This window comes from Erythrolamprus reginae, chromosome 1, assembly GCF_031021105.1.
Source record: "Erythrolamprus reginae isolate rEryReg1 chromosome 1, rEryReg1.hap1, whole genome shotgun sequence".
Lineage (NCBI taxonomy): Eukaryota > Metazoa > Chordata > Lepidosauria > Squamata > Dipsadidae > Erythrolamprus > Erythrolamprus reginae.
Window position 1 is genome coordinate 298,579,809 of NC_091950.1, and position 25,169 is coordinate 298,604,977.

Below are 25,169 nucleotides of genomic sequence, written 5' to 3' on the forward strand. Positions count from 1 at the left end.
GTTTTTCCCCTTTTCAGAAGCGACCAATCAACGCGAAGTATTCCCGAGGTAGCTGGGATTTGTCGTGCCAATCAAGCCGAACCAGAAGGTCCCTAAACCCGAGGCTGGAAAAAAAAACCCTTAAAAAGGGGGGGGAGAGGAGTGGGGCGGGGAGGATAAAGTTCATGACTCCATCACGTGGGCGTATAAAATGGAAAAAAAAAATGTGGATGGGTTTGTTTTGTCGGTGGTGTCAGCGTTTTTGGATCTGGGTAAAATGCATGGGATGAAGCGGTCAAGTTCACTCAATTTTTCCCCCCAAAAACTTTCAAGTTCATTGTAACTTAAATGAATAAAGTATTAGCCTTTTAAAGGACCAGAAATAATTGTACCCTCTGCAGATTTTTATAAGGGACATTTATATAAGCTTGGCAGGAAAAGTTTTTTTTGCATTCTGTCATTCTCTGTTTCTAAGAAGTTTATAGGAAAGATTTAGAATCTAAACTTTAAATAATGAAAATTGCAGACTCTATATTACTGTAACACGAATAACCAGTTTAAATGCATGGAAATTCACCAGGCTAAACTTTTACTGTGGGCCTGAATTTTAAAATACTATATAAATAGAACAATAAAAATTAAACTCTAGAAAATAGTACTTTAATAAAATCATTGTCAGGCCTTTCCAGTCCTTTTTCTATCTACGGATTGTTAATCAAAAGTGAAAAAAGGCATTTTCTGATACAGTTTGGCTCACATTGTTTGTTTGTTTTTGTTTTATTATTATTATTATTATTATTAATTTGTCAAACATGTATAGGATAGTAGTAGTTTGTATAAACATAAGTAATAAGTAATAATAAAAGAAGACAATAGGACAGTAGGACAGGGACCATAGGCGTAGTGGTGCGTTGATTCACGCCCCTTACAGACCTCTTAGAGATCAACTGTAGACAATCTAAGGTTAAAGTTTTTGGTGCCTTGAATAATTGCAACTTCATTATTGGGAATCTCACCTAATCATTGCAACCATGCCTGGCTGTAGGTGGGCGATATCACCAAATGCTGATTCTCTTCTGATTCATCATTGCAGCTCTGGAGTGCATGCTTACCCAACTGAACAGCAAAGAAGCAAGATTGTTTTTGTATCCACATGAGAGTATTACATAATATTAGTTTATCTATTATAATACATTTCCAGGATGTTGCACATCTGACAGCCATGGGTTGGGGATATGGGTGCAATAATGATCAACTGATATATGTGCATTACTATTTTTAAAAAATAGAGTATGTAGAAAGAGACAGGACATGAAATAGTTTCTGTCAAAACTATTACAATTTTCCATTTGAGTTTATTAACCTATAAATTGTTGTGGTTAGCTCTGGCCCAGCTCCTGCCCCAAGGACTGTGGATGTGGGGGAGACATCCACATGCTGCAGGCCTGTTTTGCCCCCCCCCCCGTGGAATCTGCTGATGAAGGCTCCTCTGACCAAGAAGACATGAGTGACAGGGAGGAGGAGAGTGTGGCAGACAGCTCAGGAGATCAATTATCTAGCTCCTCCTTGGATTCAGAACAAGAGTTAATGATACAGCCACACATGTGGAGAGCGATGCATAGGCAACAACAACTGAGAGATTATTATCAAAGAAAATGAGGCCACCTGTGGTTGGGTGGGGCTGTGGTAATTAGTGAGGCTGCTATAAATAGCAGCCTGTGGGTTTGGCCATTGTGGAGGATTATCTGATCGTGGTGTTTGGTGACTGCTTTACTGACTTGGACTTTTTGTGTGCTGATTTTTCCCACTTTGAAACTAAACCAGAGCAAAGTGTGTTTCCCTTTGTGAAAGAAGGACTGTGAATGGCCTCACAGCTGCAAGCTAAGTATCACAGAACTGATAAGGGACTTGTACAAATTACCAGTTTGGTTGGAGACGAGTGCTCTTTGCTATACCAAACGAGGGCTTAGTTTAAGTGAATTTTCATTATAAAGAACATTGCTTTGAATTTTCAAACATGTGTGTGTCTGAAATTTGTACCTGTGAATTTTTGGGAGGAGTCTACCAGAGAGCCCGACAGAACATAAATAAATATATAAAATAAAATAAATATATAAACAATTCCATTTCAGAATAAGTAACAATTTGCTAGATAGATAAAGAATGAACAGTACAGAAGGACCCAAAGACAAGAGAAAATAAATAGTAATAGTAAATAGTAATTTTTATTATTATTTTATTATTTTTATTATTCTCCATAATAGGTTGGTGTACCTCATGTCTCTCTAGTGCAAACCAGACAAAAGAAAATAAATAGTAATTTTTATTATTCTCCATAATAGGTTGGTGTACCTCATGTCTCTCTAGTGCAAACCATCCTTCCGTCACAATTGGTTTATACACTGCCTGTTGTTCTTTGTTTCAAAGGTTTTATCAATTCCAGCCATGATTTTCTCAGGTTTCCCCTTCCTCTCAACTCATTCATTTTTCTTCATGTGTAAGTGATGGTTCTTCAATTCAGCTTCATTTTCCTCTCTCCATGTAAATTAACTCGAAATAGTTTTATACCAGTTGCTTGGGTTTCTATTCACTCATATTCATTCATCATCCATTCATTCTTGGCACCATCTACTCTTGCGCTGTTCCCAATTTAAAGCAGGAGTCCCCATACTATTTGTATGAGAAGAAAAGAGTAGATTAAATTACTAATTTTAGAAATGTTATGTATACCATTTGTAACATTCCTGGCCAACAATAAAGATAGTATTACCTACATTTAGCACACTGAAGACAGCAGGCTACCAAAGTGGTACAACCAAAGCCCAGATTTATCCAAGCATGTTCACGTTATGAAAGAGAGGATTTCTAATAAGGAAACTACCTTGCAAGCCAATATATCCCATCAGTTGGGAAATACATGCCTGTGCTGATCTGCTCAAGATTCCTTTTAAAAAAATCTTTACATTACATTACTAATCATAAAATATATATAGGAGACATTATGGCACAGTAGTTAGAATGCAATATTGCAGACTAACCCTGCCCACACCCAAGAGTTTGATCTTGACCGACTCAAGGTTGACTCAGCTTCAATCCTTCCAAAGTCAGTAAAATGACTCAGATTGTTTGGGGCAATATGCTAACCAAGGGTGGGTTCTAACATACTTTGCCGCTGGGTTGCTTTCTCCTGGGCTGCATGGCTGCACCGCTTGGATGTGTGCTTTGCACGCATACGTGCAATGCTAAAAATTCACCCAAAATTCCAAAAACAAGATAGTAGCACATACACAGTGCCAGAAACTTGGCTTCTGAGGATGTGCAAAAGAAAAAAAAATCAGCAAAAAATCCCCCCAAAAATTGTTTAAAAAATAATAATAAAAGATGGCAGTATCCACGGTCTGGCATTGACAGAACCAGCTCCATGAAAGCACCAGCAGTTTACTACTGGTTCTATAGAAGGGGGATGAACCAGGAGGAACTCACCTCTGATGCTAATTCTGAAAACTGCTTAGAGAGGGCTGTAAAGCACTATGGAACAGTATATAGCAGTGATGGTAAACCTATGGCATGGGTGCCACAGGTGGCACACGGAGCCATATCTGCTGGCACGTGAGCCATTGCCCTAGCTCAGCTCCAATGTCCATGTGTGTGCTGGCTAGCTGATTTTTGTCTCACACAGAGGTTCTGGGAATGTGTTTTTGGCTTCCAGAGACCTTCCAGGTGAATGAGGGAGTGAGTTTTTATCCTCTCCCAGCTCCAGGGAAGCCTTTGGAGCCTGGGTAGGGCAAAACACAAGCCTACTGGGCCCACTAGAAGTTGGGAAACACGCCGTTTCCGGTTTTCAGAAGGCCTCCGGGAAGTGAGGGAAGCTGTTTTCGTCTTCCCCAGGCATTGAATTATACGGGTGTGGACACTCGTAGCGCACTCATACGCTCTTTCGGCACCCGAGGAAAAAAAGTTTTGCCATATAATCAAAAGTTATTGCTATTGCTGTTAAAGGTGATACTTTCCCTCCAAAACATTAAAAATAGAATATGTTATTTATCCCCTTCATTTTAAACCTAAGCTTCTGACAATTAAGTTATCCAAACAAAATATTCTATGTTGCATAAGACTAAGAAAGGGGATAAATTCATAACAGAGGTAAAGGAAGTCAATTAATTTTGATATTTATGTGCTGATCAGGCTTGCTTTTATACTATTTCATATGATTTGTCTGTTAAATTTAGCTCCTCCAGAACTTAGAAACATAGAAACATAGAAGTCTGACGGCAGAAAAAGAGCTCCTGGTCCATCTAGTCTGCCATTATACTATTTTCTGTATTTTATCTTAGGATGGATATATGTTTATCCCAGGCATGTTTAAATTCAGTTACTGTGGATTTATCTACCACGTCTGCTGGAAGTTTGTTCCAAGGATCTACTACTCTTTCAGTAAAATAGTATTTTCTCATGTTGCTTTTGATCTTTCCCCCAACTAACTCCAGATTGTGTCCCCTTGTTCTTGTGTTACATAGAAACATAGAAGTCTGACGGCAGAAAAAGACCTCATGGTCCATCTAGTCTGCCCTTATACTATTTTCTGTATTTTATGTTAGGATGGATATATGTTTATCCCAGGCATGTTTAAATTCAGTTACTGTGGATTTATCTACCACGTCTGCTGGAAGTTTGTTCCAAGGATCTACTAAAACTTAAGGCTTAAATAGCAAGAGAGTTTACCATCCTAGTACTTAACCTGCCAAACCACATGAAAACATTTCTGGCAGGATCAAGATGGCTACATTATGAAAAAATATCTTTAAAGTCAAGTGTGAGCAATATATGTTTGATTTAACCTCATGCAAGTATTACAGTCAGTCATGCTAGTTAGGGGTGGGACTTAATGTTGCTGAATTTCATCTTTTAATATAAATTCCAAATTGAAATTCAGGAAAATAGCTGTACAAATAGACTTCCAGTCTGAAGATAATAGCTTCAGTTTCTAAAATTAATCAGATATTTAATATAATTGTATTTTTCCAAAGTAAAACTTTAATTATTACTTAAATAACTATTTTAATTCTTCTAATAAAGCAAAACTAATATGTGTTTTAAATAAATGAGGGTGTATAACTCCTATTCGTTTTAAAGCCAGGATTTTCTGCTAAATAGTCTTCTAATAAAAATAACTTCTGAAACTAAGAACCCAGTGTTTGTATAATGTGAGATTATATTGAACAAACTGGGTTTTCCATAAACAATGGAATTAAAGACCATGAAAACAATATTAGGCTTAAGAAACATATGGAAATTACCATTCATTCAATATCAAGACCAAAGTAAAAAAAATAAACCTACAGAGAATGTCAGCATCATGGTGCATTGAACGACAGATTTTTGTAAAAATATTACTAATTTAAAAACATTCCATTAATTGAAAGTAGAATGATTATAAGGCTGTTGATTGTGGGCATTCTGCTCCAACAAACACAGATACAACATTGGTGGCCATGGGCCTGGATAACCTAGCCATCCGTTGATTATAATGGTTCTCTCTAGCCCAGGTGTTTGCAACCTGCGGCTCCAGAGTAGTATGTGGCTCTTTGGACCCTCTGCTGTAGCTCCCTGCTGGGTGATCCCACCACTGGCTGGCTCTGCCCCTCGCCCTGCCCTCCCAGACACTCCTTGTCTGGCCTAAGAAGGGTAATGGTGGGTGGTGGAGAAGTGGCCGGAGCTGTTCAGTCTTGCTTGAGCTTCTTCTGGCCCTTGTTGGTGTTGGACGTGTCTCGGTCACTTGGGGAGACACACAACCTGTTCTCTGCCCTGAGATACTGGCCCGACCCAGCCACGACCAACACTGGACTGGCAGGGTGGGAATGCGATCCGGGAGGAGGGGATGGTGGAAAGGGGGACAGGCCCGCAGTGCCCAGCTGTGGTTTTAAAACTTGCACGGGTGGGTTATTGCTGCCCAGAGGATGCTTTTCAATGAAAGCAGCACCATTCCACTGAAGGGGTAAAGAAGTTCAGGGCAGCGGGAAAAGGGGGCTGGCCTGGCCAAACTTCACATGCGCAACCCAGGAGTCAGGCTTGGAGAAATCTGGAGCAACCTCATCAATGACACTCACCATCAGCCAATCTCCCCTCTTTCTGTCTCTGTTTCTATTTGTGTGCCTCTGTCTGTCTGTCTCTCTCTCTTTCAGAAAGCCAAGGCTGGGCCAGTCCAGCGAACTCTCCTTGGGGTTTTTTGCTACTTTGTTTCTTTTTAATTATTTATTTATTTATTTATTTATTTATTTATTTATTTTATTATTTGGATTTGTATGCCGCCCCTCTCCGAAAACTCGGGGCGGCTCACAACAAGTGAAAAGACAAACCAATACATTAATCCAATTAATTAAAATATTATAAATTTAAGAAAAACCCCTATACTAACATACACACACACACACACACAAGCATACCATATATAAATTCAATGTGCCCAGGGGAAGATTAATTGATCAATTAATTAATTAATTAATTTTGTCAAACAATTATAGAGTGGTAATTTGTACAAATAAAACATTAGATAAGTAATGATAAAAGTAACAAGAGAAGACAATAGGACAGGGACGGTAGGCACAGTGGACAGTGGTGCGCTTATTTTTCTTTTTTCTTGGCAAGTTTTTGGAAATCTGGGCTGGCTGACAAATGAACCCAAGCCACAGTGGAGGTTTCCCTTCGAGCAACAGTCTTCCTCCCCCTCCTTCTACTCTCACTACAGCCAGCCAGAAAGAAGACAGAGAGAGAGGGAGACGGGGTAGAGAGACAGAGAGGGGGAAGAAAAAGGAGATAGAGATACAGAGAGGGGGGAAGGAGAGAGGAAGAAAGATACATAAAGGGGAGAGGGACACACACACACACACACACACACGGGAAAGAGACAGACACACACACAGAGATACTGTACAGAGAGAGGGAGTGAGACAAGGGAGGGGGGAGATGTCAAAGAGGTTTTGTGGTTCTGGATTTTTAACAATCAGTTCTCTGCCCAAATGACCAACTGGGTAGGCGTAGCTGGGGTGGGGGAGTCATGAGACTGGGTGGGACTGAATGACCTAAAGTTGGTCATGCCAACTCAGGTTTTGTGGTTCCCCAGTGTTTTCTTTTCTGTGGGAAATGGATCCAAATGTCTCTTTTGAGTGTTTAAGGTTACAGACCCTGTTCTAGGCTGAGAACAACTGGTTCCTTCTTCGCCATTTTCATTCCTTACACTAAAGAACGATTGTGTAGATTCTTTTAAATTTAGACAACTTTTTAATTGGCAAATATTTGGAATTAAGAAGATGTAAACCCATTATTTTCATTGATGTAGCCCTTTCTAATGCTGTTACTGAATAACAGTGCAATCCTAAACTTATTTGCTGAGATACAAATGCCAATAAGTTGCAAAACTTCAGGTAATTAGGTTCAGGCTTGCTGCTTTGGTTTATTTTTACTATTTTTCGGTTTTTAAGGGTTAGGATTAAATAAACAAAACACCCTTCCTTCGAGGGCTGTAATTAAGAAATAACCGAATCTATTTGTAGAGGCATATAAAATGGAAGAACAAATTCTGTCTTCATCTCATCCATGTCTTCAACTTCAGTTCTTGTATTTTCTTTGAATTCCAATAGATTGATTTGATATAACACAGCATTTTTTTCTAGTCTGGTATTTTTCATTCCAAGATAGCATGATTGATCTGCTACATCTGGAAGGAACTAAATGTGCAGATGAACACATCTGAAGGATACCAGTGGGAGAAAGCTGCTTTAAAATAAGAACATTTCAATAAAACTTCAACTTCTTGGAAAAAGTTTTGTGCTGCCACACTAGTCAACTCGCTGTTATAGTCTGTCTTCTCATGGAGTTAGTAAGCAGACAAATGGCTGTCAGCCAGTACAGAACCCCACTTACTCTTGTTCTTTTTTTGCTGCAAAGAAAAATTTGAGTTTTGGGGATTTTTTGCTGCAAAGGTATAAAAAAGAAAACAAATATTTGGAGTGGTTGCGGGATGTGTGCTTTGGCAAATTGCCTTGAAAGGAATTGATGAGAAGATGATAAAATTTCTTGGCTACAGTTTCTCCAATGAGAACCTGCCTACAACAACCCTAAAGGAAATTCTGCAAAAGTATACCCTATGAAGTAGAACAGTGTTTCCCAACCTTGGCAAACTTGAAGATATTTGGACGTCAACTCCCAGAATTCCCCAGCCAGCATTCGGGGCGGCTCACAACATATCAATAATAGGACAATATACAGTAAAACAACTAGATCCAATTAATATAAATAGTTAATTTAAAACATTTATAAAAAGCTAACATTAAAATCATTCATACAAATACAAACCATAAACATACTAAGCATTCAGTGGCCAGAGGTTGGGATCTAGTGTCCCCAAGCCTGGCAACAGAGATGTTGCTCTGTCAGCTGCAGCATGCTGGCCAGCTGATTTTCGGCCTTTCGGAGGGCAAGAGGAGGCCATTTTCACCCTCCCTGGGCTTAAGGAAAGCCTCTGGAGCTTGTGGATGGAGAAAAACAGACCCAACAGGCCTACCGGAAGTTTGGAAATGAACTTCCAGTAGGCCCGTTGGCCGTTTTTCACCCTCCACGGACTTCAGGAAAGCCTCTGAAGCCTGTGGATGGTGAAAAATGGCCCAATGGGCCTATCGGAAGTCTGGAGACTTTAGTGAAGATGGCAGCAGGGGTGGTTGGGAGTGCATTTGTAGGGAAAGGGCATTGTATTATGAATGTGGGCACGCATGGCCATGCTATTGTCAGCCAAGCAGATAAAGGTTCGCCATGACTGTTCTATGCCATCACTGTATGCATGAAAGCAACTTAAAAAAACAATCATTTTGGGTAGCACTAATAATAGTTTTGTTATTAAAATGCATATTTCGAACATGACTTTTCTTCCTTATTAGATGCCCCCAAAAGCAATCTGTTGAGAACATATTCCCAGAAAACTAGACTGTTTATAAAGACATTTCAAGCTTGCTTCAGAAAATAAGGGGATGCCAAAAGTCCAACACTCCACTTTTTAGTTATTTACTAATATATTGCATTGCAATGATTTGTTTTGCCACACTGATGTAAGAGTCCTCACTATACGCAATTATTCTCAGAACTGACAAATTCTCGGTATAGTTGTAATTATATAAAATGTTTACATTATATAAATGGCCTTTTAAAGTCACTCAATGATTAACTGATTTAATATGGTATAGATGGAGATAATGGGGGTGGTTTTGGAAATGTTGAGAAACAGGAAAAGAAGAAGAGAACAAAGTTTTACACTGTTTGTTTCCTCAAGCTAACAAGTAATTATCCTATCAGGAGGAATTCCTAAAGTATCCACTGAAATAAATGTGCAGATGTTCAGCCAACTATTCTGGGTAGAAAACAAGTTTTAAAAGTTCACATTCCAAGCTGGTCTTTCTAAACAGTTAATTGCCAGTTGTATTGGATCCTGAGAACAAAGAGCCAAAAGAGAAGGGAGTTTCCTCATATTGCTGCTCATATTGCAACTATTAACATGGATTTTGTTTGGAATGTGGTCAGGAACTGTGAATTATTGAGAGTACTGAAAGCTGAAATATGGTCATGTTTTGTGCATAATCCAATAAACTATCTCAAAAGGTTTGATACAATAGTTTTCTTGAAAGGCAAGCATAATAGCATTTTTCTTTTTCTTTTTTAGTAATCTTATCAGAAAGACTAAAAGGAAATTTGAATAATAAACCAAGGATAAACCAAGATAAACTAAACTCAGAAAATGCTGAGCCCAATAAATAAGTTTTTATATTTATTGGGCTCAGCATTTTCTGAGTTTGGTTTATCCTGTACATTTTGAGAAACGATTTTACAAAATAATGCATTTTAAAATCAGAATTCCTTTTGTGCCCTCAATAGTCAAAATTAGGGTTATTAGTGATAAACTAATATTTTTTCCATATGCTTCATTTAAACACTTGGAATGTTTTTCTGTCTGTTGATATACTTTTAATCTCAAAATCTGAATACATCATCCTCAAATAGGTGACTTGCATTTTTCTCTAAGGCAAGTTTTTTTTTAATTATAGCCTTTATTTTGATTGTAGAATTCAGAAAAATAAAATATCAGGATCAAAATCCTATGTAAATTTACTTGGGAGCAAATTTCATCAAACTAACTGTGTAAACAAGCTGGGTTTTTTTTCAAATTCATTACTAGGGGTTAGCACATAATTGTATTTCTATTCAGAATGATAATGGATTTTGGTGAAGGCCTGTGATTTTAAAAGCTGCATGCAATACACTGCTGTAATTTTACACGTGAAAACAGCCCTTTGAAAAATAGCATCAAGGTAGAAAGAAAAAAGAGCCTGAACCACAGAAAACATCAAATGCTTCATAGGACATATCACACCAAGTTTGATACGTTTGGGAGCAGTTAGTCAACAAACCATAGTTTAATCACAACAGTTTAGCATTGGGTGCAAATAGCAGAAACGAGGAAAGTCCCCTTTCCTCTTTTCAACCCTTTCTTAGCACCTCTGCGTCATTATACAGTACAGTATACATTTAACAAGCGCTTTTCCTAAGAGACAGGCGGAGGGTGTGATGCAGAAAAAGTCCACCTCTCCATAGCAAAACACTTATATAATTACATTCCGTGGGGAAGCGATTATATTTTTCTTATGCAAGCCTTGGGATCAAGCCGGAGCCCACGGCACGAGCCAAACAACCAGCAGGCGTCCGAGTAAGGAGAAGAGCAGCAAAGCCCTATCAGCCGCCTCGATGGCACAGAACCTCCTCTGATTGGTGAGAGCCGCCTCGAGAGCACAGAACCTTTTCTGATTGGTGCATTAACAAGCGGGCAGAAGAGTCCAGGGCGGAGGCGGGCGTCATCCGGGTCTTCCGCGCGGAGGCGGAGATAACGTTTGAGCGGGAGGGGAGGCGGTCTATTTAAAAAACGGCCCCCACTGACGAGGGCGCTCTAGGAAATTTTTGTTTTCTATGGTTGGTTGCAGGCTATCGAGTTCCGAAGTGGGAACCCAGGAAAAGCCGCCTGCTTGTTTGGTCCCTCTGTGAGAAGAAGGAAGAGGTGGCGGCGAGGGTCGTCTTCTGCTGAGCTTTCTTCTTCGGGGTTCTTTTTTTGGGGGTGGGGAGGACTGGCCTAATCGTTCGGAGGGGACCGACTATATGGCCTCAGGCAGAGGGGAAGGTAATATAATTATGTATTGGCTTCCTGGCTAGTTCTGAATGGGAAAAGCTCTCCTGTTCCGCTTTTCTGATTTTCCTTTCCACGCAAAAATGGCCGGGTCAATCGGTCCTATTAAGCTCACAGACCCTACTACTTGTGGCTTCCTCAAGGAAGGAGAAGGGGCAGTGAATTAAAATGTGTGTGTGTGTGGTGAAAATATGTGTTCTTTAATTCGACACAAATAAAAGGAATTTAAATATTAGAGATAAATTATTCCAGCTGGAAGAAAGAACAAGTAACCATTTCCCCCCTTTTGTTTTAGTTGAATGCAGTCCTAGATCCTATATGATGGAGGTGAGTAATGCACCTTTTAACAATCCATTTGTTTTAAAATGATAACAGGGTTATTATTATTATTATTATTATTATTATTATTATTATTATTATTTATTAAACTTGTATACCGCCCCTCTTTGGGGACCCGGGGCGGCTCACAACATACAATGCAAACAATATGTATACAAATCTAATAGTTAAAAATACAAACTAAAATATAAACTAAAAACCCATTAATTTAAAAAACAGTCAATTTACTCAATCACACAGTAAAAGTATTGGCCTCAGTCATTTTAGGTAAAGTGAAATGATCCTGCTTTTATGTTGAATTTGACAAATTCAGATTCTATTGTTTTATAAATCTCACATGATCCTTGAATGGGGTATCCTTCCACATTTGATTCAAATGACAAAACTGTAATTTCTTAAAAAGAAAACAAAAGTGGAGGAACACAGTATTTGAATTTTGAGATGGATTTGAGGCACTTTTCAAAAGTGGAATGCTAAGTGAAACCTGATAGAAAAAGTCATTTATGATTCAAACTGTTGAACCCAGGAAATTATTTTGAGCCGTCAAAATGTTACTAGAAGGCATTCTGCATCAAATATGTTCTGGATTGCTCTACTTGAAATGTCACATGATACAATGGGAGTTATATTTATGGTATAATTATCCGGAGAGAGGCGGCATACAAATCTAATAAATTAAATAATTATTATGAAGACTTCAACATCTACACTTGAAAATATATGCATATATTCATAGATTCTGTTTTTCTGCAAATTACTTGCAACTAATTTTATTGGTTTTAGGGAAAGAGGATAGATTTCCTAACACTTGTGCTTTAGTCCAAGGTGACAAAGTAATGTTTTGGTGGCAGAAACCTCTGACTAATAATGAAACAGAGTACAGAGACTCCAAATTAATTCCAGTCATAAGCAGTATTTGCTCTTTTGTATCAGCAAATAGATCCAAACAATTTAGTGGGATCTGAATGAGGCCTTACAAAAAGTGCATACACATTTGTTTTCTTCGTTGATTTTACAATCTCATTCGGCACCAGCAGAATTTGCAAAAAGTACAAGATTAGAAAATTAGTTGGGAAAGTAATAGGTGCTATATTGTCTGTAAAATATAAGATAGGGGAGAGTTGTCAATAATTGATAAAAATACTCAATAGCTTGCCTTTACCATTTTGCAACCATCTTTGGCACAGTGTTCCATTATTATTAGAAAATTGTATTTAGTGAAGTCATTAACCCTTTTACCCTACATGTTAGATATAAGGCTCATGGAATTTCTCCAAAAGTAGTTTATGTATCTGAAATAAATTTAAGTCTGTATAAACTAGTTATTCTTAGGCTCCCTGATCTATAGTGTCTCCAATAGAATTACAGGTCTTTTGTTAGTCTAAATTAGATACTATGATTTGATAAGTGCGCTCTCTGAAGCTTGCATTCAAACAATTTTCATTACCTTTGTGACCCCAGAGCTCCCCAGAACCTTTTATTTAATCATTTTTACACATTTGAGCAACTTTTAAGACATAACTGGTGTATGAATCTTTCCAGAGTTTTAGAACACTATTTCATCTCTTAAATGTCAATAACCCTAAGAATTTGGGACCCTTTTCCAAATGTCATGTGCAGTTAAAGCTCTATGTAATTCTTAAACTAATAGAAATTCTGTGTATTCCTGATCTAAATTTTTTAAAGGAAATAGCTGAATAAATGCTTATGAGCACTTATAAATGCTACTGTGTGTATTTTTTTGCAGTCTGTGGATAGTGAATCAAAACATAGCTATATTGGAAGTTTTCTTCAGCCTCCAGAAAGATTAAAACGTGCTTTTGCTGATCTCAGGCCAAAAAGTGTTACCAACTTCCCACCAAACAACCAAGGTAAAGTACAAAGCAATATAGTGTGACATACTATTAATGTGAAGCATAGTCAGTTTGTTTTCTTGGCCCATGTTTAATGTCTTTCAGAACATGGTTCCGATACTCCTTGACTTACAACCATTTATTTAGTAACTGTTTGAAGTTACAGCAGCACTGGGGAAAAAAACAACTGTTGACCTTGAACCAGCCAAGGTCTTGTCCCAGTGTTGTGAGACTGGGTAGATCTGGCTGGGGAGAAATTGATTCTGAATTAACCCTACCATGACTGTGTGTGGATATCAAGGCCTACAGAGCCTATGTTTCTCATCTTTAATCTTAAATGGGGCTGCATTTCCCCGTTCAAGATAGATCTGCAATCCAGGAATTGTCCTGGACTCTTAGCTGCTGTTTGCACAGACCTTTCAAACTTTTTATGTATATTAATTGGATTTATTTGCTACTGTCTCTTTGTATATGCTGTGAGCCACCCCGAGTCCTCGAAGAGGGGGCGGCATACAAATCCAATTAAACTTAAATTTAAGATTAATTGCTCTGTTTATGAAATCCAAAATGCAAGAAATGCTTCCAAAATCTTCAGGACCATTAAAACGCATAGTCCTTTCCTTTCTTTTATAATTATTGATTTTATGTATATGTCAGATCATGTCTAAGATATTGGACGTATGAAATTTGTTTGGCCTACTAACCACCATCCTGTTAATCCTGTAAGTCAGGGTTGGATTTTGGATTTTGGATTCTCTCTGAGCCTCGTTATAGCCTTGCCTCAGATAAACAACCAGGGAGGAAGTAATAATCAATCAAGGAACCATCAGGGAGGAAACCACACTACCACCAAGACTGGCAGGGCAAGCTATTATGCATAAATAGCTAGCAAACTCTACTCTCTCTTAGTTATGTAGCCTGGTAGGAAAACATCTTCAGGAAGATACTAGGAAGCCAGCATTTTTATCATCTGCTTAGATGCTATAAGTGTAACATCACACTGTTACATTGTGGTACCCAACAATGCATACTGCTGCTTTTTCTTTTAATTATCAAAACTGAAAAATTAATTAAAGTTTAGTCGACCTGTTTACCAGCTCTAGTTGCAGCCCTAAAAACTCTTCAAGAAAAGATCCATCGTCTTGAGATAGAGAGGATACAGGCTGAAAATGACCTGAACTGCTTGTCCAGAGAAGCTGCCCAATACAGAAGCGCCTTGCAGCAGGAATCAAATGAACAGAACGAAGTTCAGCAGGAGCTGATGGAAGAAAAGAAAGGTAACCTTTCAATAGCACTCGTTCCAGACAACATCTGTTCTATGTTAATCTGAAAGACCAGTCTTAGTATTGTGTTCTTTGCATTCCATCTTAATATGTAAGTAGGGTTACAATATGGTTAAATTTATCTTATTAAGATTACATGTTCATTTAAGAAATTGTGGGACGTATGTAACAAATATACACACTCTGTTTAACAAATTTGTTTTTCTAATCTCTAATGAAACAACAACAACAATAATTTATTAGATTTGTATGCTGCCCCTCTCCAAGGACATACTATTACAATTAAATTTCTCTCCCCTTTCAGATGTGAGTGTGCCATTAAGGGCAGCACAATCACGTTGCTCTTTGCTGGAAAAGCAGCTTGATTATATGAGGAAAATGGTGCTCAAAGCAGAGCTGGAAAAAAACATGGTTCTGGAGCAGCAGGTACACAAATTTAACAAATCATTCTTAACATTTGTTTCTCAATGTGGTGCTTTTAAGTTAATTTTCTTGATGTGGGTTTCTTGGTAATCTTGCTTATTCAGATCAGTAGCACATGAATCATGCACCTGCTGTTGCTGGTAGTTCTTGCAGTTTCCTGAGCGTTTTCTAATAAACCTCCTGTTGATTAAACTGAGCTTTTGACAAGCTCACAGATGACAAATATTAATTTTTCTCCGTTGAACAGATGGATACCTAGAAATAAAAAATGAAAAAACGCCTGCTCATCTAGGCTTTCTACCCAGATTTCTTAATATTCGAAATCAACTTTATCACAAATAAAATATGTAAAATATTCTTTTCTATGAAATGTGTTGCTTAATTCTTAATTGCATGGATCAAGAATGATTCTGGTGCTGAATAAATGCACACATACTTTGCCTACAAATAAATGAGGATTGATTGGATGTTTGCTGAAAGAAATGTAGTGGAAGTTGGCAATTTGGATTATGATCCATATATACTTTGTTACAGCTAGATGTTATTTATCAGGAGTAACTATTAGATATGAGCTAATAGCCGTGGATCTAGAATTCTAGATTGTAGATAAGAGAGAGATTTCCATTTAAGTATGCTCCTACCCACATTGTAAATTATTGTTAAGGTAGGCACTTCATTTGACTACAATGCCTTGAAACACAAGTTACAAATACAGTGGTACCTCTACTTGAGAACTTAATTCGTTCCGTGACTAGGTTCTTAAATAGAAGCAATTTTTCCCATAGGAATCAATGTAAAAGCAAATAATGTATGCAAACCCATTAGGAAAGAAATAAAAGCTCGGAATTTGGGTGGGAGGAGGAGGAGGAGGAAGAGGAGGAGGAGAGCCACTGCCGAAGGAAGAAGGTGAGGTGCCCAGACGCTCCGGGAGGTAACCTCACGCCAAGTGTATGGGAGGCAGCGCGAGGGAGTCACCACAGCAAAGCGCCCAGAAAAAGGAAAACGCTCCGTTTGCTCTGGGCTGCCAAAGCCTCCTTAAGCACCACTGAAAGGCTCCTCTGGCAGCCCAGAAAAGACCGAGATGACCGGGATTAAAGAGCGAATGGCAGAAGACTGGCCGGGCTTTCGTGCCACTCTCAAATTTCCTGGGAAATTTTTCTGGGCTCGGGTTCCTAAGTAGAAAATGGTTCTTAAGTAGACGCAAAAAAATCTTGAGCAGCCGGTTCTTATCTAGAAAAGTTCTTAAGTAGAGGCATTCTTAAGTAGAGGTACCAGTATATGTCCATTCTTTGTCAACTTGCCATTCAACTTCCAGTTATACGTAGAAATCTTGCCGCGGGCAACCTTCCATATTTTATAAGCATTTATAAAATAAGCATTTATCTGTACAAACAGTGCTACATATCTGAGCTTTCTGTCCATACTTCCTATTGTGTTTGTTCTATGACACCTATATGCCATTGTTTTTAGTGCTATTGATTCAACTTAAAATATTTATGTAAATATGGTTTACTATCAGTTGCATATTTTGTGCATATTTTACAGACACGTCTTCAGAAGGATGATGACCAAAATCAGATGGAACTCTGTGCAAAACTTGAAAAACTTGAAGTTCTAGAAAAGCAATGTTGGACTCTTATTAGCACTCAGAAAACCGCAGAAGTAAGAAAATATTACGGTACCATCCAAACAGACCTAGAAGCATGTCTTTGGTTCTTTCTATCTAATTAGGGCATTTTCAAAGTGGCCATAAGATGATGATAGTGCTCTCTAGCCGCCTTCATTCCTCCCAGCCTCTTTTTTATTGACAGCAATTTGGCGTGGGAAAATTACATAACTGAAAGCATTTTTTCAGCTTGTTCGTGACATAAAACCCAGGGCACCATTTACTTTAGTTTTAATTCACCCTTTTGGGGACTCAAAAGGCTATAAATGGTGAACTGCTAGCAGCTTATAAATTCTCCATCATATTTTAATTTTTTTCAGGAAAAGATCAAACATTTGGAACAGAAGCTTCTGGAAGAACAGCATCAGCGCAAGCTAATACAAGATAAAGCTGCACAAGTAAGGAAAATTAATATTGATATTGCCCTAATGAATAAAAACAAAAGAACCCGTGGATTAAAAACTATTAATCAGCTTTTGTGGAAGAATATTGTTATTTTTAGAAACTGCTGGGCTTTCTACAGTAGGGGAGTAAAAATCGTTCTCATAACAAGGCCTTGTGTCAATCTAGCTGCTGGGATTTATGATTATTTTTTTTAAAAAACTGCTCTGGTAGCAAACATATCTAATATTCCTCCATCCTCCTATATTACCCCCCAACAACAACCCTATAAGGTGAGTTGGGCTGAGAGAGTGATTGGTCCAAAACCACCTATCTGGCTTTTATACCTAAGATCAGTTTCTAGCTTGGTGCCTTCACTTCTAGACCAAACTGGCTCTTCAGTTGAGATGATGTCTTAATTTCACTGTCAGGCAATATTGCATGTTTTAAGAATATTTTATAATTTGACATACATGTTACACGTTAGCTTGAACATTCTCAAAAATTGATTTTTGTTTTTAAACAGCGCAGCCATTTACATGTCATTTGTCTAATAAGAACAACTGGATATGAATCTCTGCTAATTAAGATTGCTTGCTACAAATTTTGTTAAAAGGTTAAAAGGATGTGGTTAGGATTCTCGGGAAGCCTGTTTAGTTTTGATCACCATTTAGTTTTATGGCTCAAAGAATGCAGCCCATTAGGTTTCTCATTTGGCATTGATTGCAAAATGAAAGGAGAAGGAAGACCTATCAAACTCCTTGATAATGTGAGGAAAGAGCCGAGGTGGCACAGCAGGTAGAGTACAGTGGAACCCCGACATAAGAGCTGCTCTACTTAAGAGCAACTCGAGATAAGAGCTGGGAGGGGAGAGATATTTTTGTTCTACTTACAAGCCCAAATTCGAGATACAAGCGCCAAGGAGCTGTCTCCTGAAGCCAAACGCTAACTTCCGCGTTCGGCTTCAGGAGACAGCTGCGAAGCGGCGCGCGTGTTTTAAAAGGTTGCAGCCGGCCTGGGGGGCTCGGGGGGGGTGCTTGCAGCTTTCTTTCTTGCTCTTTTTCTTTCTCTCTTTTACCTTCCCTTCCTCTATTTCTTCTTTTCTTTCTCCTTCCCACCTTCTTCCCTCCCTCCCTCCCTTCACTCATTCCTCTCTTACTCTCCCCTTTCATAAGTTTCCTTGCTTCCTTCCTCTGTTCCTGTCCCTTCCCTCTTTCCTTCCTTCCTTCCTTCCCACCCTCCGTCCATTCATTCACCCATTCCTCTCTTGATCGCTTAAAGCCGGTCCCTGGTGCAAAAAGGGTTGGGGACCTCTGTCCTACAGGATTGGGTGGCAGAGAAGTTGAACATATGTAAATTTAAAAGTTTAAGAAAGTTTACAAGTTAAGTGAAAGAAACTTCATTATTCATTTATATGTACATGTACATTTCTTCATTAAAAACATGTCTTTCTGCATAATTTAGACTAACTTTGTGAGTTTTTTGAGGGCTGGAACCAATTAAAATTATTTACATTAATTCCTATGGGGAAAAGTCGTTCGAGATAAGAGCTGCTCGACTTAAGAGCCCAGGTCCGGAACGAATTAAACTCGTATCTCGAGGTACCACTGTACTGTATTGCAGGCCACTGAAGCTGACTGTAGATCTGTAGGTCAGCGGTTCAAATCTCATCACCGGCTCAAGGTTGACTCAGCCTTCCATCCTTCCGAGGTGGCTAAAATGAGGACCCGGATTGTGGGAGCAATATGCCGGCTCTGTTAAAAAGTGCTATTGCTAACATGTTGTAAGCTGCCCTGAGTCTAAGGAGAAGGGCGGCATAAAAATTGAATAAATAAAATAAATAATAAATAAAAATAATAATAGTTTTATGCTGACCAGATATTTTTAAATAAACTTAAGCAATAAATAGCTGACGTGTTCCTGGCTAATGTAGTGTAAAAATGTAGTTTCCAATGTATTTGGTAGTAAACCTTTCTTAATTTACTCTTAAGTTTCACAACCTCTATGACGGATCATGCAAAGCAAATTTTTAAAGGTATTTTTCCAGGGAGCTCTTACATATGACATTCCTATCAGACTCATGTCAGTCATGTGCTCTTATTTTTTATCTTATTTGTTTATCTGACTACTACCTGTTAATAATTTTTTACTACAGCTCCAGACAGGTCTTGAGATGAATAGAATTCTCTTGTCCTCACTTTCACCTGAAAAGGAGGTGAAGAAGAAAAGCAGGAAAAAGAAAGTCATCAAGGTAAAACAAATGTTAGTTTTCAAACCTATTGTTAATACTATTGTTAGGCAGGTGATAATGTCCCATCTATTTTGCCCAAGGCAGGTTTCCTAGGCGTGCCTCTTAAAATGCATGTTTAATCTCAGTAAAGAAATGTAAAAACGTGCCCAATCCTTTTTGTGATCAATAGATCCTACTCCTATTTGTAGTTTTGAAATAAATTCACCCAAATACTGCTTTTCTTCAAAAATATTAGGCTATTAATCAATCATTCTAACTGTATTCCCATTTTTTTCCTGGGGATTATTCCCAAGACAGCATTTCCATTAGACATTTTTTTATTTTTCTAACTTTCAAAATGATCAATGTTATTTGATATGCTTTTTGATCATATTTTTCTTAAACTAAAAAAAAAATCAGGTTGGATCAATTTTTAAATATACTTCTCAAAGGAAAGGGGACACTCAAATAACGCATCCTAGATCTGATCGAATGAAATATTCTCATTGAATACTTTGTTCTGTACAAAGTTGAATGTGCACAACAGCATGTGAAACTGATTCTCACTCAGTGTTGCTTCCTAAGTGGACAGTTTGATTTCACAGAAGTTTGATTTACTTGGAGTTATATTGTGTTGTTTAAGTGTTCCCTTTATTTTTTTGAGCAGTGTACAGTATATTTCTTAAATATATTTCAGAATGCTTCGTTGAAATCAATTGGATTTAGGCAGATGGGATTATTCATTTAAAATTATGACTAATGTAAATCCCATTTATTTTAGCAAATAAGTATTGTAAGTCTGAGCCCACCAGACTACCTAAATTGAACCCAGTTTTCCATTTGTACTTAAGATTTCTTCTTTCTTTATGGGATACTCATTGTCCCTTATTCTGAGGTTTGTAGAAACATTCAGAAAATGTTTGATAAGTGATGCAAGAAGGCTATCAAAAAAGGGAAGGACTGGCAAACAATCTCACGCACATACACACACACAAAGAGGATTAAAGTGTTTCCGTAATTCAGTATATAAGACACTTTGAATATTGATATCATGAAACTTAAATGTTCTAAAGCGAAAGCTATAACTTTCATATTTTGTCGAGTCTTGAAACATTTCTCTTAAAATTCATAAGAGATAGGATTAATAAAGAGTTCTCATTCATCTTCCCTTCTTTAATTAAAATTTAGGTCCTCACTTCTTTCCCCCCCCCCAAATGAATAATAAATCCAGATTTTAATTTTCAGAATAATTCTAGCGTGAAGAGAACACAACCAAGCTTCCAGGCTGGAGTGTTGCCTTTTGTTGCTGGCAAGGTAAGCACTTGTCTTTGTAAATGGGAATTTAGTCAAACTATTATTTGCTTAACAAAACTTTATACTTTGCTGCTTCTCCCACAAGTCTGCCAGCTCAAGTCACTCTGTTGTTGCAAACGTACAAAGTGTCCTGCATATGATGAAATACCGTAGCCCCTGTATGACATCACAATGTCCAGAAGGCACTGAAAAGAGGACCTCAAGATGGACTGGTATTTGCAAACCAGTGTCTTTTCCCACGGCTTCCTGTGCTAACGAAACGGTTTCTGACCTCCTCCGGGGTATGCAAGATGAGTTGGGACAAATGAGTTTGTAAGTATTTGTGTATAGTTTTTCATACAATCTGCAGTGTCAGTGGGTATTTTAGCAATACATACTTTTAAAATCTCCTGTCACCTACTAGATACAGGGTCAACATTAAAAGCATCAGATCTTTCTTCTCCACCTGTCCCATCCCATATACACTGGTACCTACTTACGAACTTAATTCGTTCCATGACCAGGGTCTTCAGTAGAAAAGTTTGTAAGAAAAAGCAATTTTTCCTACAGGAATCAATGTAAAAGCAAATAATGCGTGTGATTGGGGAAACCACAGGGAGGGTGGAGGCCCTGTTTCCTCCCAGGAGATTCCTAGAGAGGCCCATGGAGGCTTCTCCCTGCCTTTTCCGGCCCTGTTTCCTGCCAGGAGATTCCTAGAGAGGCCCATGGAGGCTTCTCCCTGCCTTTTCCGGCCCTGTTTCCTGCCAGGAGATTCCTAGAGAGGCCCATGGAGGCTTCTCCCTGCCTTTTCCGGCCCTGTTTCCTCCTAGGAGATTCCTAGAGAGGCCCCACGGAGGCTTCTCCCTGCCTTTTCTAGCCCTGTTTCCTCCCAGGAGATTCCTAGAGAGGCCCCATAGAGGCTTCTCCCTCCCTTTTCTAACCCTGTTTCCTCCCAGGAGATTGCTAGAGAGGCCCCACGGAGGCTTCTCCCTGCCTTTTCCGGCCCTATTTCCTCCCAGGAGATTCCTAGAGAGGCCCCATAGAGGCTTCTCCCTGCCTTTTCTGGTTACAGTTTTGGAGGTTCGGGTTTGTAAGTGGCAAATGGTTCTTGAGAAGAGGCAAAAAGAAAAGTTCGTAAGAAGAGGCATTCTTAGGTAGAGGTACCACTGTATAGGCAGATGCAGAAAATGACAAATTGCTTTATGAAAGCAGGTGGTGATATAAGTTCATGTTGATTTTTGTCACATCAACACTGTTAAGTGGGAGCAGGATTGAACTTTATAGGCACCTTTCTAAAAGCAACAAAGTATTCTGAAGTTCATAGTAGAACAATAGGCAGGTATAGGTTTCTTGGCTTAATGCCCCAGCTACAGGAGCTGGCAGTTTCTGGCACATGTGACACTCCATGAATTGCATTCGTTGCTAGTACAGGTAGTCCTCAACTTGAAACAGTTCGTTTAGTGACTGTTCAAAGTCAGAACACTGAAAGAAGTGAGTTATGACCGTTTTACACTTAGGACCATTGCAACATCCCAGTGGTCACATGATCAGACTTTCAGATGCTTGGCAACTGACTCAGCGTTATGGACATTATTGTGCCCCAAGGTGATACGATTACCTTTGTGACCTTCCAACAAGCAAAGTTGCAACAGTTTACTTAACCGTGGCAAAAAAGTCATAAAATGGGACAAACTGGTTGATTTTTGTCAACTGCTGTTATTTATGATATACCTTACTAAGGTCAAATAACAGATACGTTATTTATGATGTGCCCTACTAGAAATGTATGTGATTTACAAGCTGCTTGTAAGAAGCATCCTTTACTAGTAGGGTGCTCCGTTGCATGCCCAAATAACATCTGTCTCATCTCAACTGCAAATATTCCATCCCTTGAATTCTGTTTCTCCACACCATCTGGAGCTTCATGCAGCAATAATTATCGGCTGCATTAATTCCTCATGCCCAATTAATCTGTATAAAACTCAAAATTTGGTGCTGCTCTGCTCAACTGATATAGATTAGATTAGATTTATTGGATTTATATGCCGCCCCTCTCCGTAGACTCGGGGCGGCTCACAACAATAGTAAAAAACAATACATAGTAACAAATCTAATATTTAGCAATCTAAATTACAGTTTTAGGTTAAAAAATCCAAAAGAAACCCCAATTATATCCTCATTCCGGTAGTCTTGGACTTACAACCATCTGTTTGATGACTGTTGAAAGTTACAACAGCACTGAAAAAAAAGATATGCAACCGATATAGCTATTGCAGCAACTCCATGGTCACATGATCAAAATGAATGTGCTTAACAACTAGCGTGTATTTTATTATTATTATTATTATTATTATTATTTATTGGATTTGTATGCCGCCCCTCTCCGCAGACTCGGAGTCCCAGGGTCATGTGATTGCCATATGCAACTTTTGCAGCTGATTTCTGTCAAATGAAGTCAATGGGAGAAGCCAGATTTGGTTTAAAAACCGTGATTCATTTAACACCTGCAGTAATGTGCTTAAAGGCTTCATTATTTTGACCTTAGTATTTTGTAACACTTGATGTAGAAGTAATAAAGAAACCTACAAGGATGAACAAACAAAATGTAGATGTAGAGTAGAAACACACTAAGTTGCATTTAAACAACTGATAGAATTTGTCTTCAACAGTGAACATCAAGAACTATCAAAGCAAATAGAGGAAAGCCAAAACCAGGATATTCGGGAAGACTTAGAACGTGAATTGGATTGTCTTGTGAAGCAGATGGAAATTAAAGGAGAACAGATTTCAAAACTGAAAAAGCACCAAGATCATGTAAGAGACAATTTTGAAAACCAAGAGATGTGACTAGTTAGAATGTGCCTTGTTAGACAGCCAATGTTTACCACTGTGATGCTCAGGGAATGGAAAAACAAATTGAGAATAACATTTAATACAGTCGAGACAATTGTGAATATGCCTGGAAGAACTAAATATAAACATCTGCATAAATGTTGACATACATCATTGCTTTGCTAAATAATATGCACTCTCTTGCCACTAAGAAATGTTAAATCAATTGTTACGTATTACTGTATTTATTCAAATACAGCTCTTAAAAAATATTATTACCCATTTTAATCTTTGCTCTTAAAACCAAACATTATATCCACGTTCCAAAGTTATAATGATTTTTCTTCCTATATCATAACTAAATATACTTGAGTAGGTGCTAAAAAGAGATTGCTAGCTTTGGAGAAAGTGAGTGCATTTCAGAGTTATTGTGCAATTTTTCTTTTATTTAGGTTTATAAACTAAAACAAAGAGCTCAGAAACTGAAGAAAGAGCCATCATATTCAACATCAAGGCCTAATGAATTAAAAGGAAGCAAAGAGACTGTAATCGCTCCAAGTATCTATTCCACGAATAAAACCACAAATTCCCTTAGGCTATTAAAAAGTGCTCAGAAGCTCCAATCAGTATTGAAGAAAGATGATATTGTGTGGGAATCATAGCTTCCATGTCTGGTTTCATACATCGCTACCTGCTGAGATTTGATTCTATAAGTTTGGTTTGCCTTAATAGTGTACTCACTAATTCTGAGAATAAGATGAGAGGTAAATAAATTCCCTGTTTTCTGTACTGGCATTTAATAATTATTTTAACAAAGCTTGTATACTATTTTTAATTAAAGGATCTATCACTTTGTGTAGTCAAATTATTATTTGCCTTCCCATACTTTCTTTCATAAGAGACTTTGAACAAAAAGTATTACTTTGCATCTGTATTGATTTATAAAATACCTACTGGTTCATTGTTTTATTTCTATTAAGATACCATATTTTTCAGAGTATAAGACCCACCGGAGTATAAGTGTTTGTTATGACTTATAAAGCCCTTCATGGCACTGGACCAGAATATCTGCGAGACCGCCTTCTGCCGCATGAATCCCAGCGGCCAGAAGGTCCCACAGAGTTGGCCTTCTCCGGGTCCGGTCGACTAAACAATGTTGGCTGGCAGGACCCAGGGGAAGAGCCTTCTCTGTGGCGGTCCCAACCCTCTGGAACCAGCTCCCCTCAGAGATTAGGATTGCCCCCACCCTCCTTGCCTTTCGTAAACTCCTTAAAACCCACCTCTGCCGTCAGGCATGGGGGAACTGAGACATCTCCCTTTGCCTATGTAGTTTTATGTATGGTATGTTTGTGTGTATGATTTTTAAATAATTAGGCTTTTAGGCTTTTAATGCTAGATTTGTTATTTTAGACTTGTAATATTAGATTGGTTACTGTATATTGTTTTATCACTGTTGTGAGCCGCCCTGAGTCTGCGGAGAGAGGCAGCATACAAATCTAATTAATAATAATAATAATAATAATAAATAATAATAAGACACACCTTAGTTTTTGGGGAGGAAAATAGGGAAACGAATCTGCTTACCAGGTATTCATCTGGTTAGCATCCTTAGCCAGCACATTATTTTATCCCCTGGTTAGGGCTTTAAAAAACCTTTTTCAGAGGGAGTAAC

At 38.3% G+C, this 25,169-nt stretch overlaps 1 protein-coding gene across 1 annotated transcript; it reads left to right on the top strand.

Moving 5' to 3' along the window:
- Positions 1-10,831: 10,831 nt before the first annotated feature.
- Positions 10,832-24,362, top strand: CEP57L1 (centrosomal protein 57 like 1). The gene is made up of 12 exons (XM_070733327.1): positions 10,832-11,191; positions 11,493-11,524; positions 13,284-13,407; positions 14,487-14,666; positions 14,977-15,098; positions 16,641-16,757; positions 17,082-17,159; positions 19,298-19,393; positions 20,618-20,686; positions 20,772-20,998; positions 23,335-23,479; positions 23,950-24,362. The coding sequence occupies exons 1-12, from the start codon at positions 11,170-11,172 to the stop codon at positions 24,157-24,159; spliced, it is 1,422 nt and encodes a 473-aa protein (XP_070589428.1). The 5' UTR covers positions 10,832-11,169; the 3' UTR covers positions 24,160-24,362.
- The last annotated feature ends 807 nt before the right edge of the window (positions 24,363-25,169 follow it).

Excerpts from the sequence above, each read along its gene's own strand:
- CEP57L1 (XM_070733327.1), top strand. The coding sequence starts at position 11,170 with ATGGCCTCAGGCAGAGGGGAAG. Across the intron at positions 14,667-14,976 it reads GCTGATGGAAGAAAAGAAAG|ATGTGAGTGTGCCATTAAGG; the intron begins GTAACCTTTCAA and ends CTCCCCTTTCAG. Across the intron at positions 15,099-16,640 it reads ACATGGTTCTGGAGCAGCAG|ACACGTCTTCAGAAGGATGA; the intron begins GTACACAAATTT and ends CATATTTTACAG.